The following is a 17052-nucleotide window of genomic DNA, read 5'->3' as shown; positions in this document are numbered from 1 at the left end:
TTTTAAGAAGTAGAACTTCACTGTCCCTGACTAACAAAAACATTTGAAGAAGTGTGCATGCACACGAAAGCTCACACCAAGAACAAACTTAGTTGGTCTCTAAGGTGCTGCTGGAAGGATTTTTTTTTTAAAAAAATTGTTTCAAAAACATAATGTTTTGCTGTGCAAAAGTTTCACTGTGGTGTGTAAACAAGTGTTGGGAACTTGGCTTTGTTAGTGCTAAATGTGAAAATAATTCTTCCAGGCCCCTTTATGGCTTTGTCAGCACCTGCTCTATCCTTTACAGTTAGCATAAAGGTGAAAGAGGTTATCAGCACAGCTTTTGCGGGGAGTTCACATTTCTTAAAGCAATTTGTGTGAAGGAATTGTCGTCTCCCTATTGCTGCAGGGAAACTGGAGCTTGCTATCATGAAATTAACCTCCCCACCTTCTCTCTTGTTCTTGTTTGGCTGCAGCAGTTTCTGAATCAGAAGGGGGCACATCCAGTGTTCATTGTCAGTAGACTTTCCCCTGGATGGAGTGGTACCCTCAGGCCACCATCCATTTCATGCTGCTTTGTCCTCCAATTGGACTCACACTGGGCTAATTTCTCAGTAAGTACGTTTCCAGCAGCCCTTCACAATCGCCTGAATTGGAAGAGTAAATACAGTTTGTTTTTTCCCCAACATCACTCCATTGCCTTATTGATTGAGAGAATTTACAGAGATGCAGTGAAGGTTTCTCCCTCCCTCTTCTGTATAGTAATTGAAATTGTTATGCAGGCAGCTGCCCTTGTTAAACGGATAGAGAAGGGTGGGGGGAAGAGAATGACTGTGATTTTTCAGGCTTGGATCTGCAGCTGCTTTCTGTGAATGAAGTAGCAAATCTATAGTTAGAAGGGGAGATAGATTGAAATTAAAGCATACTTTTTTGGGGGGGGGAGATACTTCTGAGCAAGGACATTTTAGACACCATCACATAGGAATGTCACAGTCTCAAAAATTGGGACTAACATTCTGGTGGGGGGTGCACTAATTCTTCTAACAGGAGCTTTCTGGCATGGCTCCTGTCCTTTGCATTTAACAAGGTCTCAGTAAGTGGAGCTTTCCCCACCAGGCATCATCTGCCAAGTGTCTGCTTTTCTAAAGCGGGCTTCCCTGATATTTCTGAGCCTGGGGAGCCATTTGGAAAGCTGCAAGGCTGCTGTGAGCACCACAAAAATATCCATTTCTGAGAAGGAAAACTGGTAATGCTGAGAAGCACTACCCCATGAAAAGAAATTTACCTACCTGCAAAAACAAGAACAACAAAAACAAAACAGAACACAGACTAAAACAAAAAAACAAAAATCCATACTCCCCATCAGGCAGCCCTTCTTAATCAAACCATCAAAATAAAGCAAAATCCCCCCCGCCCCCCAAAAAACTTATTTAAAAAAACTATGAGGGGAGTGGGCCTTGGGGGCTGCTAAGGAGAGTGCTGGTGGTGCCCATGCACACCACATTGAGCACCCTAATGCTAAATAGCACAGGTAAAGGTAAAGGTACCCCGACCGTTACGTCCAGTCATGGACGATTCTGGGGTTGCAGTGCTCATCTCGCTCTATAGGCCAAGGGAGCCGGTGTTTGTCCCCAGACAGCTTCCAGGTCATGTGGCCAGCATGACTAAGCCATTTGTGGCAAAACCAGAGCAGTGCACAGAAATGCCGTTTACCTTCCTGCCGGAGTGGTACCTATTTATCTACTTGCACTTTGATGTGCTTTTGAACTGCTTAGGTGGGCAGGAGCTGGGACCGAACAACAGGAGCTCACCCCGTCGCCGGGATTTGAACTGCCGACCTTCTGATCAGCAAGCCCTAGGCTCAGTGGTTTAGACCACAGCACCACCTGTGTCCCACTAAATAGCACAGGAGCTTTGCAAAAAAAAAGCTGGCAACTCTAATTATAGGCTGTGGCAGCCCACTGATAGGTTGTGTCAGCAGTCTCCTCCTGCTAAATGCCCTATCAGAGTTCAGCTGGTTGTTCCTCTGCTCCCACCCCCGCCCCCAGCATGTCTTTGAAATCTATCCACTAAGCTTTTGTAAAGGTCAGAAGACAAATGGGGCCCTTCAGCATTTTGCAATTAGCATGCTCTCTATTTGCATATGATAATCAGGCTCTGCATAAGCCCAATTGGCCGAACAGATTAACATTTTGTTTCCTATTAGATAAGAGGCATTTCTCTAATAAAGCAAGCTGCAAGGTCTGTAGCAGCTGACATTTATAGAACAGTTTGGGTCGGTGCCAACCAGTAGCGTGAAGATTAAATAGCAGAACAGAATCCCACTAACACTGTTAAAATGGAAAGGAATAGAAGCCTTATAATTGCACCCTAACCTTCTTGCTTCTCCAGCTTCACGTCTCAACCTGTATTTGCATTTATTAGATCTCTAATCTGAAAAAGAGACAGAGCAGGCTGCAGCCTCGTTTTCTAAGGCTCTAGGACCAAGCAGCTGTCTTGTAAGTAAAATGGGGGACTGGGCTTCTCTTGAGTGCTTTGTAGGACAGGGCAGGAAAGTGATGAACAGCAAAATGCTTCTCCCTCCCTTTGTGCGCATGACCCCCCCCCCAAAGCACTTGGGTCTTTATCACAGTAATTTCCATTTCAGAGGCAGTGTGAAGGATAAATGGCAAAGAGCCAAGGGCAGAAATGAGCCTATCAGCAATTCCACTTAGCCCAACAGAGCTGCTCAGACTGTAAGTTCTCCTCCTGGGTCAGCCAAGAACTGTCTGTTCTGGGCATCTACATCCTTACTCTTCTGTTAAATCTGGAAATTTCCCAGCTGAAGCAAGCGGATTGAACAAGAGGCCTGGACTCTTGTTCTCTGTATGTACAGTGGTACCTCGGGTTAAGTACTGTACTTAATTCGTTCCGGAGGTCCGTTCTTAACCTGAAACTGTTCTTAACCTGAAGCACCACTTTAGCTAATGGGGCCTCCAGCTGCTGCTGCGCTGCCGGAGCACGATTTCTGTTCTCGTCCTGAAGCAAAGTTCTTAACCCGAGGTAATATTTCTGGGTTAGCGGAGTCTGTAACCTGAATCGTATGTAGCCCAAGGTACCACTGTACAGGCAATGCACATGGGCCCAGGGCAGGTGGAATTGTACCTGTATGCTTGGTTAGAAATGGGCACACCAGCCAATTTCAGTTTCTAGCCTTCCAGGCTTAATTCCATCACATTTCCACATCTATTTCCGTGGGTGTATTTTTTAAAGGCCTAACAAGCATTTGTCAACATTTCATTGTTCGTTACTCTCAACATACAATTTTGTATGCAAATTTGCCTACTATGCCCATTCTTACAAGCAGTTTCTCCTAGTAAAAGGCATTTTTAATTCTATTTTTCTCTCTGCATTTTAATACAAACTTTTCCTTAATATGTATTAGCAGGTGGCAGTGTTTATCTCCTTCTTGTGAAAAGCTATAGCTGCTGAATCCCCACCCTCAAGCCAAGCTGTCCCCACCCCCACCGTGACCACTTAGCAGATCCTATTCAAGCATGTGAGTGGATCAATCTGATTTCCTAATTAAATCTTCTGCTTCTGTGCTCACTCCCATTGCTTCCTGGGCAAATGTAGTATCGGCTGATGTGCATAAACAATGGCTTTTACTGTTCCTGAATCATACCACTTGTTGCAGATGTGTGCATGTGCTGGGGAAGAGACATGTTTGCTTGAATGCTCCTCCCCTGAAAGAAAATCCCCACACAAAGAAAATTTGCATGTCAGGGAGTTTAGGCGAGAACTCTTCTCCCTGACTGTTATTTTCAATGTACATATTGTTACAAACTAACACTTAGTTACATGATTACAGGCACATTGTCTTGGATTCATGTGACTATGCGTGAAGACTGTGGAATCTTTGTGCATTGATGAGAGGACATACATGGCTGTTTGTGTATATTTTACACATATCTGGGTGCAGATATGTGTTTGCGCATAGTGCATACTTACTGGGTCCAATGAGAAGCAGCTCATGAACATGGTTTTGGGCTTTTTTAGACACAATGCCATTTACAATTGTACCTTGGAAGTCAAACGAAATCCGTTCCGGAAGTCCGTTTGACTTCCAAAACGTTTGGAAACCAAAGCGCAGCTTCTGATTGGCTGCAAGAAACTCCTGCAGCCAATCGAAAGCCGTGGAAGCCCCATTGGAGGTTCAGGTTCCAAAGAACGTTTGCAAACTGGAACACTCACTTCTGGGTTTGTGGGAGCCAAAACGTCTGAGTACCAAGGCGTTTGAGATCCAAGGTACGACTGTATTTACTGAATAGATCCTAACCTTGAATAATGTACTGTCAACACATCTAAGAACTTTCACAAGGGTTTGAAATAAGGTTTTGGTTCTGCTTAGCACGTTCAATTTTTGCAAGCTGCATTATGCACAGCTTTCTTTGCTTGTAGGAGCAGGACGTGGCATGAGAAATAGAAAACTAGTTTTGCCTGCAGTTTGATGCAACTTCTCCTAAGGGAAGCTAGCACTTCCACTCAGTGGCAGAGCATCCACTTCGTATGCAGAATGTTCCACCATCTTTAGTTATGGCTGGGAGAGACATGCCTAAAACCCCGGAGAGCCTCTCCCAGCCATCGTAGAGACAATGCTTAGTTAGATGAGCCAATACTCTGACTTAGGATAATTGTACCCAGCTAAAGTACTGGAGAGGGACGTGGGTGGCGCTGTGGCTTAAACCACTGAGCCTAGGACTTGCAGATCAGAAGGTCGGCAGTTCGAATCCCCGTGACGGGGTGAGCTCCCGTTGCTCAGTCCCTGCTCCTGCCCACCTAGCAGTTCAAAAGCACGTTAAAGTGCAAGTAGATAAATAGGTACCGCTCCGGCGGGAAGGTCAATGGTGTTTCTGTGCGCTGCTCTGGTTCGCCAGAAGCGGCTTAGTCATGCTGGCCACATGACCCGGAAGCTGTATGCCGGCTCCCTCGGCCAGTGAAGCGAGATGAGCGCTGCAACCCCAGAGTCGGTCACGACTCGACCTAATGGTCAGGGGTCCCTTTAAAGTACTGGAACTGAAGTGTGTGTGTAACTTATCTGCCCTTTCTAATACGCAAATCATCAGTTGCAGTACTATTTTTTTTAGAAAAAGAGGTAGCAGAAAAAGAAAAAGGTACCAGAAAAAAGGTACCAGAATTTTTTTTCTAAAAAAAGAGGTACCAGAACTCAGCATGAACCTTCGTTCTCTGTCAGGGAACTGCCATCGGAGCCAGAGGGAGAGGGAGGGCTCCAGAGGGATTCCGGAGAGCGTACCGGGAGGGAGAGAAGCAGCCCATCTTCTGGGGAAGGAAATCAGCGTAACGCTAGTGGAGAAGGGGGGCAGATGGGGGAATTGGCAGGTGGCTCCATGACTCCTCGCCGGAGACCAGCGGGGAGAGCACGGGTCCTCCGCTGCCCACACCCTCCCTGCGCAGAAGGCTTCCGCGCAGGGAGATTAGGCAGAGACTAGGCGTCAAAGAACTTCTTTGCTGGAAGAAGTTCAAGAAACGCCCACTGACGGATTCTGCCAGTGATTGAGACAGCCACGGGTGAGTGGCTGTCCGGACAGAAAAGGTTCACCCAGGTAACTCAGCCAAGCGTGGCGCCGATTTACGCACGAGCAACATCTAGAACCATTACATTCTCTTAGAATGGCAATGGCGCCCACCTGAGAGGTGCCGGAACTGAGTTCTAATGAGTTCCAGCTGGAAAAAAAAGCCCTGGTCATTTGCTTCACTGAAAAATTATGAGTTTGTCTTTGGCAGAAAATATCAGAAAAGGTGGAACCTAAATTGAGTGAGCAATTTTCCTTGCTTCAGCAAAGAATAGTTTAAAAACGTTTGTAAGCACCGTAGGAGCGGTTTTCTAACCCTACTTAATCTGCTCCGGGGCCTGTTCTTTCCTGATTTTGTCTGCTCTCCATTAGAATCAGAATTGTAGAGTTGGAAGGGACCACAAGAGTGATCTAGTCCAACCTACTGCAATGCAGGAATCTTTCATCCAATGTGGAGTTTGAACCCACAACCCTGAGATCAAGAGCCTCATGCTGTACCCATCCCAGCAGATCATGCCGTGTTCCCTATTTTTCAGCTGGGCGGGTTGAACAAATTCCTTTGTCTACTCCGTGTGCAACTGTGATGTCGGTCTACCACAAGAGCATGTCATAAATATGCTGTTTCTATGGGATAGTATATATGTACAGTATATAGTAATAGGGACGCAGTTGGCGCTGTGGTCTAAACCACAGAGCCTAGGGCTTGCCGATCGGAAGGTCGGTAGTTCAAATCCCTGCAACGGGGTGAGCTCCCGTTGTTCAGTCCCAGCTCCTGCCCCCCCAGCAGTTCAAAAGCACATTAAAGTGCAAGTAGATAAATAGGTACCGCTCCGGCGGGAAGGTCAATGGTGTTTCTGTGCGCTGCTCTGGTTCGCCAGAAGCGGCTTAGTCATGCTGGCCACATGACCCAGAAGCTGTCTGTGGACAAATGCCAGCTCCCTCGGCCTATAGAGCGAGATGAGCACACAACCCTAGAGTCGTCCGCGACTGGACCTAACGGTCAGGGGTACCTTTATCTTTCCTATGGGATAGTTATGAATAACTGTGTCTCCCAAGAGGCTTTTTCCTTTAAATCCTTGGATTTTTGAAAAATGCACACTTTCCCTGGCCAGCCCTGATGTGTATGGATATTTGTGGAGAAAATATACCCTGAGTCGATTAATAGAATGATGATGGTCTGGATGGGCAGCATCTTGTAAGCCAATTATCTGAAGCAGGGAACTGGTAGCAATGAGTGGCCCACAAGCATTCTTAAGTAACCTATTGTATAGTGCATATGCACCTGAATTAAGCTTCACAAAGGGATGCTGTGGTCATAGTGAAAATTAGTTCCATTGCTTTTCAGGATACGGACCGGCTTGCAATGTGACAGTCTTCTTCAGCCCTCTCCTTTCAAGGTGCACAGCTAATATTTTTGACAATGTAAAAGTGAATTATGTAGGTGTATACAAATGTGGGAAGCAGGTATTTGAAAATGAGCATGCACACAGGTGCCCTGTCAGGAAGATGGGGTTGGCTGTAGCTTCTTGCTAACAGTGCCTTTGTTACCATGAAATGGTTGCAATTAGCCATGTAAACGTAACACTGCAGTTTGCGGGTTCTTTTCTCCCTTCCACATTCCTACCACCGCCGCTAATATTTTTGCGCTGTTTCCGCTAGCGACATTAAGGACATGTCAGACATGTCGCTGAATTATTGTTAATTGTTTTATTGAACCCTGATTAATGCCAAACTGCTTAGCAGCAATTAGACATGTGATCTCTAAGAACACAGGCAACAAGTAACAGACTTGGGTGGTCAACTCTACTCCAGAAATAAGAACAGAGGAAATTGGGAAGAGGAGGGGGAACTGACAACAAAGAATCAAACTTTTTCTCAAACAGATGTCTGAACATAGATGACATTAGAACTCTGTCATTATATTTGGACACAAGTGCCAGGAACTGGAGAAGCAGGTGGTGTTGGGAGAACTCTCGTGGACTGAAATGGTCTACAGAGCAACTGTGCCAATACTACACAGTAGCAATTTATTCCAGCACCTCTTTACTGAAAATGAACAACAAAACGTTAAATAAATCAACAATTGCTTATTGCTTAATATTTGGGATTATAGATTCTTTAGTTTATCAGTACCTTGCGGCCTTCCACTGTGCATTCCTTGTACATTTTCCATTACAGATACATTCTCTCCAAACAAATAAATTATATATATATATATATATATACATATGAAAATTATATATAATTTTCATATATATATGAAAATTAATGGATACATTATAGGGTTTTGGGGGGGAGGGGAGGGAGAAGGTATAACCAAACATTTTTTGACATTTATCTTAAAATAAAAGACTTCCTCTTTTCTTTCTCTTAAATGCCTAAATATAAATAATAAAGAACATTGTTATTTACAGTGATATAACTGATATATAACTCATAAAGACAATAAAGACAATAAATGATTGTGGGGGAACATCGATGTATGTACAAGATGTATTTACAGAAAAAAGAATATATACTTAAAATAGTATGTGGCCATTTCATTGTCTACATTTCTCTGCAGCATTTCGTATATATGTTTGATTTGTTGGATATTGCCACGGCTGGTAGGAATTCAGCCAGTACTGGAAAAGAGTGAGAACAGCCTTTGCTACGTCTCCAAGTGAAAGATGTGCACTTTTAGCCTGGCTTTCTAAATGCTTAAGGTGCCAATCCTTAGCTGGATTAAGATGAAGGAGCTGAGGGAAAATATGGACATGGTGGCAGCTTTGGGATCAAGAAATAAGAGGTAAAAGGAAACACATAAGACTGTTACCCAGAGTAGACCCACTGAAACAAATGAACTTAAGCCAATTGATTTCAATGGGTATACTCCAATGTTGGGCATCGCCTATATTGTTGGTTGTGCATTAATGGCGGGGTGAGATGGGATACAAAATAAGGATGCAGACAAATTATCCGTTGTGCGGAGAACTCTTATGCGCCATAGCAGCTGCAGAGCTGGGTCTGCCATGCTCTGTCTTACGAGATAGGGTAGTATTTGCCACAGGGGAGCATGAACTACATTCGGAATAGGAGTTCTTTATTTTGACTGCTGTTTCGTTCAGGACAAGTTTTTAGCAAACATTAAGTGGGAGACGGGAGACTACACCTAATAAACACATGATGATGGTGCAAAGCTTGAATGCATTAGAACAGAGTGCCCTGAGAATTGAAGTTGCTTTTTTTAAAAAAATAATAATAATAGCAGCTTTTTCTAGAGCTTGCTTTGATGGGTCAGAAATTCTTGCTCATTACCACAGCTGTTGTCTAAGCGTTTGATTTATTTCCTCATGTTTCTCTGTCATAGATGCAGCATTGCTGCAGATGTGCAAATGAGCCATTGCTGATTAATAACCCAGATGGAATGTTCCTGCCATCCAAAATAAACTTTTAACATAATACATTTAACTGTAAACAAGTAACGAGAGACCAAACAATTAACAAGAGACCGAAGTTCATGTATATATGAACTAATGGGAAGCTTTATGCTGATCAGAATGTTTTGTTGACCTCTGTTTGTGCCCTCTGTTCTTACACACTTCCTCCAGCATCTGCATGACTGTCACTGGCCAGTGGTCAGCGATGATTGGATTTGAAGTTCCATGACTCCTGGATGGGTGCAAGATTCCCACCCCTGTCTTAAGCTTCTCTGTATACAGTGGAACCTCAGTTTTCGAACGTGATCCGTTCCGGGAGACCGTTTAGACTTCCAAAACGTTCAAAAACAGAAAACTCAATGCAAAAGAGTCAATACAACAGGGAAACTCAAAACGGAAGCCGCCTTGGAAGTTCGACTTTCGAGGCTCGTACAGAAGCATTTACTTTCGGGTTTTGGATGTTCTGAAATGTTTGTCAACAGAGACTTTCGAAACTCGAGGTTCCGCTGTATTGTCTTGGGGTTGTAATGCCGAGATTTTTTTAAAAGTCTAAAAGGCCTTACCACCAGTTTTTCATTGAACTTAAGCTTCTTCAAAAAATTGTGCCTAAATTTTAAACCACTTGAATCACCTGATCACTGCTGGCTTTTCTCTTTTTTAGATTTCAATGGCTGTGGGCCCCTTAGGAATCACAACAACTGGGAAAAAGCTGTTTTAAAACAGATTCTTTTGTACTGTTCCCATTTTGGAAATCTATTACCTCATGTGCTTCAGAGAACAGAGCTTTAAGAACAGAACAGAGAGAAGCTACTACATTTCAGAGTACAGGTATGTGGTGAAACATAGGTAACCCATTTTAATTAGGTGCATGGAAGTATTACCAATCCCCTCATCGTCTAACCACTTAAAATCAGATGTAGTACTTTGTACACAAGACTGTTTTCAGAAGAACTTAGAGATCTAGCAAAAGACACCTAATTCTCAGCAGCCTAATTCTCATTCATAGGTGTTTTCTCTCGTTAACTAAGTGATATTTCCAAAATGCAAAATAATAGTAAATGAAAGGGCCACCTTAAAATGCATAGATACTTTCATTTTAGCTACTGACTTTCTCATCTCTTTAATCCATTCTTTCCAGAATTTCTTGAGTAACTTTTAATTAATTATATTATTGCACAGCAGCTAATGACAGATGCTTGAGCATAGCTGAGGATATATTGTCAGTATAGAAACAATGATAAAACTGGTGCATAAGAATGAGACCTACTTTCTATATTGTAGTTGCAGATAGAATGAACAACAAAATGCATTTGCACTGACATTTTAAATTGATAATTCCTCTACCACGGCATTCAAATCCATGATAGTGCATACGGACCTTGGAAATGCTGACCTCAGCTATAGCAAATAACTTTTTATTTTATTTTACATCAATAAAATGTCAGCATAAGAGATGTAATAACCATTCTGAATGCTTGCTACTTTTGGCGGAACACTTTAACTTTTATCACCTTGCCAGGGGAAAGTCACATTTAGCTTTTACTTTAAAATATCCTTTGGTAATGTATCACCAAATATATTTTATATATCATATATACTCAGACTTACCCTCCAAGATATTATTACAATACTGGGATAATATTAAGCCCTTATACTCTTTTCCCACTTTTATGATTTTAACAGGCAGTTTCTAGTGGCGACTTGTCAGCTGCAGCAGGGTGCTAAATGGAGAAATGTGACAGCTCCTTGCCTAGATAGGAGCTTAACAGAGCAGTGTGAGATCCAGCAACCTTTATCAACAATGACGCTAGCCAGCAGAAAGGGACAAAAGGTAATAAAAGTATGTGCTATTTCTTCTTCGGTTTTTGGATGGGCTGATGTACCACATTCAGTTTTCATCTTGCAGTAGTCTGCACAACATATTTCGAGAAATCATGAATGTTCAGCATTAAAGGGAGTGGGTAGGTACACAAAACATCATGTAACTGGTAACATTTTCTGGACTTGCAGGGGTGCACTGCATCACAGAATAATGGTAAAATCCTGTACAGTCGTGCACTAAGAGGTTTTCTGATTGCCCTGCCTTTTTCCCTGGGAAAACTCACTATTTAGCGCTGAATTGTCAATCGCTGGAAAACCCGATGAATTTTACTCCATTTCAGAGGAAAGACTGGGTGGGGGTGGGAAGTGGCAAGACAAGCAAAAGTCTGCACAAGTCCTAGGTTAGGAAGAGTGAATTTAGTTAGGATCAAAACAGACATGGGTGAAGAACAAGGTCCAGTGATTTTCCTTTCTGTTATGTGACAAAATGGAGCAAAACAAACACAGCTAAAAGGAAGACAAGTACAATGAAGAAATCTATTGGGAATATTAATGAGAAGTCTGCAGCTTCTATTGATGTCTTTTTAACTGCACAGTATTGTACTCAGTCCAAACATTGAGGTCTGACATCAGCTGCTCTGTAAAGTGGATTAAAGCTGATCCGTTTTCAATTTAAACTCTTCTCTCAGATCCACACAGTAGCAGGGCCTAACTCACACTAGAGCTCAAAACTGAAGTAGTAGCACACCTTAATACATGTGAAACCTTAGGAAGTGGAATAAAGATGAATGCGGAAGGTATGCATTTCCAAGGCCAGTGGCAGGGTTTAGGTTTAATGTTGGGGATTGGTAAAGAATTTCCTTCCTTCTGCCTCTTACTGTTATATTTTTGTGACTTACTTGACCAATGCAGTGTAACTTTTATAGCCATGTAATGTTTTGAGCTGGCTTAGGAGACTGTGTAGGGTTTCTGGGTAACAGAACAATGCTTTCTCTTGCCTGGAGAAAACAAGATTTTCACCAGTAAAGGAAGATAATACTGCTGAATCTCAGGGTGCCAGGAAGCTAATGCTAGAAAACATTCCCTTGTTAGGTTCTGAACCGGCAGCCAATACTCAGCAAAGCACTTAAACATGCGCTTGAAGTCAGTATGATGAAATGGAAACTTCAAGCTTGTGTTCATGTAAATTACATTGCAGGAAAGTTGTTTCAGTGGTTTTTTCCCTGTAATATAACTTAATCAACAGTTACAACATGATTCTAAATAGCTTTATGCAGAAGTAAATCCTACTGATTAAGTTTCTCCTGGTACATAGGATTAGGACTGCAGCCTTAGACTACGGTGCACTCAAGTTACATTATCCAGATTAGGCTCTCTGGGAGTTGCAAAGATCTCAGCCTCATACATCAGTGTTAACTGAACTCAAAGGACTAGTTACGAACTGTGAACAGATTTGTTTTTCCTAACACTCTCCTGTGAGTCAATGTCAGCACAACCAACCTTATTTTTCATTCACAAAAATGAATGAAAATACCACCTTCGGTCACCAGTCTGTGCTGCACAAACTGAGATGTATAAAGGCTAGGACTATCATTCTGACCCAAACTCAGGTCCAACAAGGGGCTGTTGGCTTGTAAAGTGAGAAGTTGAAATAACTCTATTCCTGGTGCCTAAGGACCAAACTAGATGGGATACCTATTTGTTTAAACCAGAGACTGCCTCACTCACACATAAAATCAGGGTAAGAGGCCCACATTTTAAGCATAAAATGGAGGGGAGGCCTACCTGCAGCATATCCCCATACAGCCTGCCCTATCCCCAGCTCTTTTGAGCTCTGAGGAATTTGAGTTGAGCTCTGAGGAATATGTTTGGCTAGGTGAAAAGTGATGTGGGGAGATGATCCCCTTTTGCACTCCCCTTTTCTCTAAAAATAGGGTCTTGCGTAGCTCACCTTCTAGGTGACAGGGGCAAAAAAGTCATTTGATTGATTAGTGGCATAATGTATCTAACAAAATGCATGCTTGACAAATGTACCATTTTTGCCTTACAGATACTTAGATGAAAACCAATACAGATCAACACTTTCCTTCTATTTTACTAAATGTTTAGACTTTCCCCACCAGACCTCTCATTCTAGCTCATTTGGGTTTCATCTTGTATGTAAGTTGGCAGTTTTGGGCTCAATCCAAATCTAACCAAAGTTAAGCATGTTTAAGTCCCAATGATTGCAAAGGAAGAGATACCGCCCCCAGTAGAAGAGAAATTTGTTTTCCAGTTTGAACATAAAAAAATGTTACCCATTTGAAGCGCACCAGATTTCACTCCATGGTAGGGGTACAGATACAGGTTCAAAATGACTGTGGTTTTATCATTGGCATTTTAATTCCCCACACTATGAGTCCCCCTCTTTTTTTTGTTTGGTTACAAAAGCTGGTCTAATATTTTACCCAGGAACTGCAACCAACTTACCTTGGGCACAATGCAGCAGGGCGTTCTTCTGTATAAACCACACTGGAATAAATAGGAGTTGGTCAAAAGGCCTGATATATAGTTCCCATTTATTTCAAAGTTGGTTGCATAGGAGGACTTCCCTGCTGGATTATGGTGCATTTACTTTTTGTGACCAAGCAAGCCTGAACTTGTGTTTCAAAGAAACACGATTACAAAAAATTATAGAGGTTCAGGGAGATTCTTGGCTGATTATATTAAACTTAAAGCCCATAATATTTCTGTCATATATTTAATATAGCTTTACGTCTTTTGGTATTGACCTGTCGTAAACAATGGCATAACATTTGGATCTACCATTTCCTTCTAGGCTCCCAAAGCAAACCGTGGTCCTGTGAGAGAGCAGACAAAACCCAACTCATATAAGGTAAGGAAATAACCACCTCTTATAAAAGAAAGGCGTATGCTTTGTTCTTTAGGTAGCTATGCCAGTACAGAACGTTTTTGATCAGGGGCTACAGCAAGCAAACACAGGGACTGTTGCAGTTCTTGCAAGTTGTACAGCCAGTCGCCACTAATGCAATGCACAAAGAAAATAAGGGGACCGGGTTGTGGGCAGAGGTTGTGGGGAAGATATAACCCAGAATGTTAGAGACTTCTGCGAAATACTGTGGAACAGCAATCACTTGTAACTTTTACAAAACTTGCTCTCAACATAACATAACATAAAGGCACCATTGATATCGTTCTCATTTTTGAAATACTGTAAAAAAATTGCTACATATGGCACATAACACTTTTTGTATATACATTATATATTTAATTTATAAAAGTTTTTTTCCTGTTTTGTCTTTTTTAATCCTAATAGCGGAACTGCTAAAATAAAATAAATTGTTTTTAATTTAAAGGTGGAGTACTTCAATATATAAAATAAAGTTTTACATGTGAATCTATGTGGGTTGTTTTTTTTGTTTTTTGTTTAGTGTTTCTCTCTCTCTCTCTCTCTCTCTCTCTTTTATACAGCGATGGGATCTTGGTTAGCTATTACACTGGACAATCTTGCTTGCAATTCTTCCTGTGTTGAGAACCGACTGTTTTGGGTAGTCCTGGTGTCAGCCAGTCGATATGCAGTAGCTGATTCCAGGTCGACTGTTATGGGGTTTTGTATGCTCAGAAAAGGTGTATCTTCCCCTATCCTCTCATCTTCTGTTTCACTCTCTGAGCTACTGTTCTCACAGCTTGTGTCGGTGTTCATTTCCAACCTATTGGAAATATGGCCATTGGGCTTTGTTCTTTTGGCCCTCCGACTGTTGACTAGTTTTTTGGGGGGCTCTTGCGTCGGTTCATACTCTTGTGTGGTTTCGTATTCCTCGTCCTCCACTATCCTCAGCGGACTTGGTGGCAGGCTGCCGCTTTCATGCGCGGGGTTGTGGTGGTAAGAGGAGTTGAACTGTTGCATGTGATGCTCGTATTTTTCCCGTAACCGGGGTGGGGTCACCAGAAGGAGAGGCCTCTCCTCTTCTATAAACGGGCTGACTGCCACAGAAGGGACAGACATTGTTAAACTGGAGACTTGCGGAGACATTTCTGAGGCAGGCGACTTTGGAGAACTTGGAGTATGGAAATCTACAGGTGACATGCGAGCTGGTGTTGTCATAGCAGATACGTACCTAAAGAAGTACAGATAAAATTGAGCTGGAGAAGAATTAAGTGAAAGAACAAAAACGTGACAGCATTAAGAAAAATAATTTCTTGGAGGTTCCCAAGCCATTTGGATTCTTGATGCACTGCCAAATTGCTAGTAATACTGAATTACATTAGTGGGGCTGCAGTGATACACTTCTTCATTTTCTAAAAATAAAATAAAATACTTGCATTCCTAAACTTCAAATCTGTACAATGCTTGAGACAAAACTGATTAGCATGTATAATTAAATTTTATATATTAATGTTCCTCATTTTCACAAGTTTTCATGAAAATGAATAGCAACCCATGATGAAATATAGATAACATCTCCAGCGATATTCATTTCCATCAGCTTTAGAGAAGAGAAAATTTAATCTTTAGCGCTGAAAGATTTCAAGGCTGGGAAGGGCAAATTGGTTGTATGGATGTCAAAGGAATTTCAAGGTTTTACACCAAGGATCTTCATCATGGTGCTCATTTACATATGAATTCAGAAAGCATTCAAGGCTAAGTTTAAGAATAGTAGCACAATGGAAGCACTCTTCCCAGTTAATTAATCTACTGTAACGCCCTGCAGCATTTCAGGCATTTCTGACTTTCAGGCATATGACTACATGCAAATAATACTGCAAAGGTTATTCAGAGGTGTGTGTCTCACATTTATATGATTTAGTTATGTATCTATCATCACTATTGATTTATTTCCTCCATGTGTGTCTTCCATTTGCTGTGCCACACTGGGTATGAGTCATGGGAGTATATTCCAGATACAGTCATACTTTGGGTTACAGATGCTTCAAGTTGCGTTTTCTCAGGTTACGGACGCGCCAAAACCCAGAAATACTGGGAATGGGTTACTTCCAGGTTCGGTGGTCGCGCATGCAGAGAAGTGCTAAATTGCGCAGAAGTGTCGAATCGCAACCTGTGCATGCGCAGATGTGCCGCTGCGGGTTGCAAACGTGGCTCCCGCACGGATCACGTTTGCATCCTGAGCGTTCACTGTATTTGCTTTCCAGAAAGGAAGTTAACAGAGACCTCCTGGAGAAGAATCAAGTGGGCCCTACTCTGATAATAAATAGTCACATAAACAATAATTCAGTGATGCTTATTCTATATTCCGCATTTCTCTTAATAAGAATTGATGCACGTTAAATATATGGTTGAACTGAGGCAACTACGTGACTACGACATCAATTAGTGGTATCTGAGTGAGTGGAGTTTTCTTCTCCCAAAACCTCAACTGAGGGAAGGGAAGATGCCTTCAACCTGCTTTTTGTATCTTTTGCTCTTTGAAAGAGGTTGAGAATAAATCAACCGAAATTTCTTATTAAAATAAGGAGAAAGGTATAGGCTGTGTTATAGTTTAAGCACATCTCTCTTACACACATGGTGCATCAGGTTGGAGGTTGGAAAAAGCAGACCAGACTTTCATAATTCCTGGTAGGAACCTTTTCCTGGTTATTCTGATCACCCGCTTTATTCACAGTCTACTTTGGCTGCATCTGCACTTAAGCTCCACTTTCCTTCTAAAAAGCCACTCCAAAGACTTTGTGCCATGGGATGGATCAACATCTTTGGCTAATTATTTAGAAGATCATAGAATCCCCTTGTAAAGAAGTCTGCTCTCAGCTTAGAATTTCTTTCCCCCCTCCCCAACTCCCATCTATCACTGAGTTTTAAATTTGAGATGAATAAACAAACATAGAATCAAAAAACCTAAGGATTTCTTGAAAGACTGAAAAAGCAGTTTTAAAAATGAACTCATTTCTGCTGGCTTGTATCCCAGATAAGTCACACCTTTCGAATTTTTGGCTGTAGGTACCTCTCACTGTGTGGTGAATCGCGGTAGGAGTCGGGTGTCTCTCGTGCATGCCTGAGAAAACTATTACATTCCCGTGGCCCTCCAATGCCATTGAGACGCCCTCGGGGGCCTGACGGACTTGCATGGCGGCTGTTCTCAACTGAGGAGCTCACAAGCACAGAATGGCTTTCGGAGATTATGCTTTCGGTCCGACCATTGCTCCAACTAATAAAAAGCCGTTGGGAAGAACAGAAGAGAATATTTTAAAATTTAACACTGGAAAGAGAAAACTACAGTACGTAATGCATGATCCAGGAGTGTGCA

At 42.2% G+C, this 17052-nt stretch overlaps 1 protein-coding gene and 1 long non-coding RNA gene across 18 annotated transcripts in view; one reads left to right on the top strand and one right to left on the bottom strand.

Annotated features, from left to right (window-relative positions):
* The window catches only part of LOC309332536, a 41621-nt gene extending 30669 nt beyond the window's left edge, over positions 1 to 10952 (top strand). For both annotated transcript variants that reach the window (XR_014152132.1, XR_014152133.1), the window contains exon 3: positions 10655 to 10952. This is a non-coding gene — a long non-coding RNA (uncharacterized lncRNA). The remainder of the gene's footprint in view (positions 1 to 10654) is intronic.
* A 3085-nt stretch (positions 10953 to 14037) lies between these two features.
* NRG1 (neuregulin 1) overlaps positions 14038 to 17052 on the bottom strand; it is a 512253-nt gene continuing 509238 nt past the window's right edge. For all 16 annotated transcript variants that reach the window (XM_081845046.1, XM_081845057.1, XM_081845054.1 and 13 more), the window contains 2 exons: positions 16750 to 16953; positions 14038 to 14910 (listed from right to left, as the gene is read on the bottom strand). In XM_081845046.1, the coding sequence (XP_081701172.1) occupies positions 14256 to 14910; positions 16750 to 16953 (859 nt within the window). In that variant the 3' untranslated portion in view covers positions 14038 to 14255. The remainder of the gene's footprint in view (positions 14911 to 16749; positions 16954 to 17052) is intronic.

Source organism: Podarcis erhardii, assembly GCF_964252035.2.
Source record: "Podarcis erhardii genome assembly, chromosome: 17".
Taxonomy (NCBI): domain Eukaryota; kingdom Metazoa; phylum Chordata; class Lepidosauria; order Squamata; family Lacertidae; genus Podarcis; species Podarcis erhardii.
Note: the sequence above shows the minus strand (reverse complement) of the source record. Positions and strands in the feature narration are given on the sequence as shown.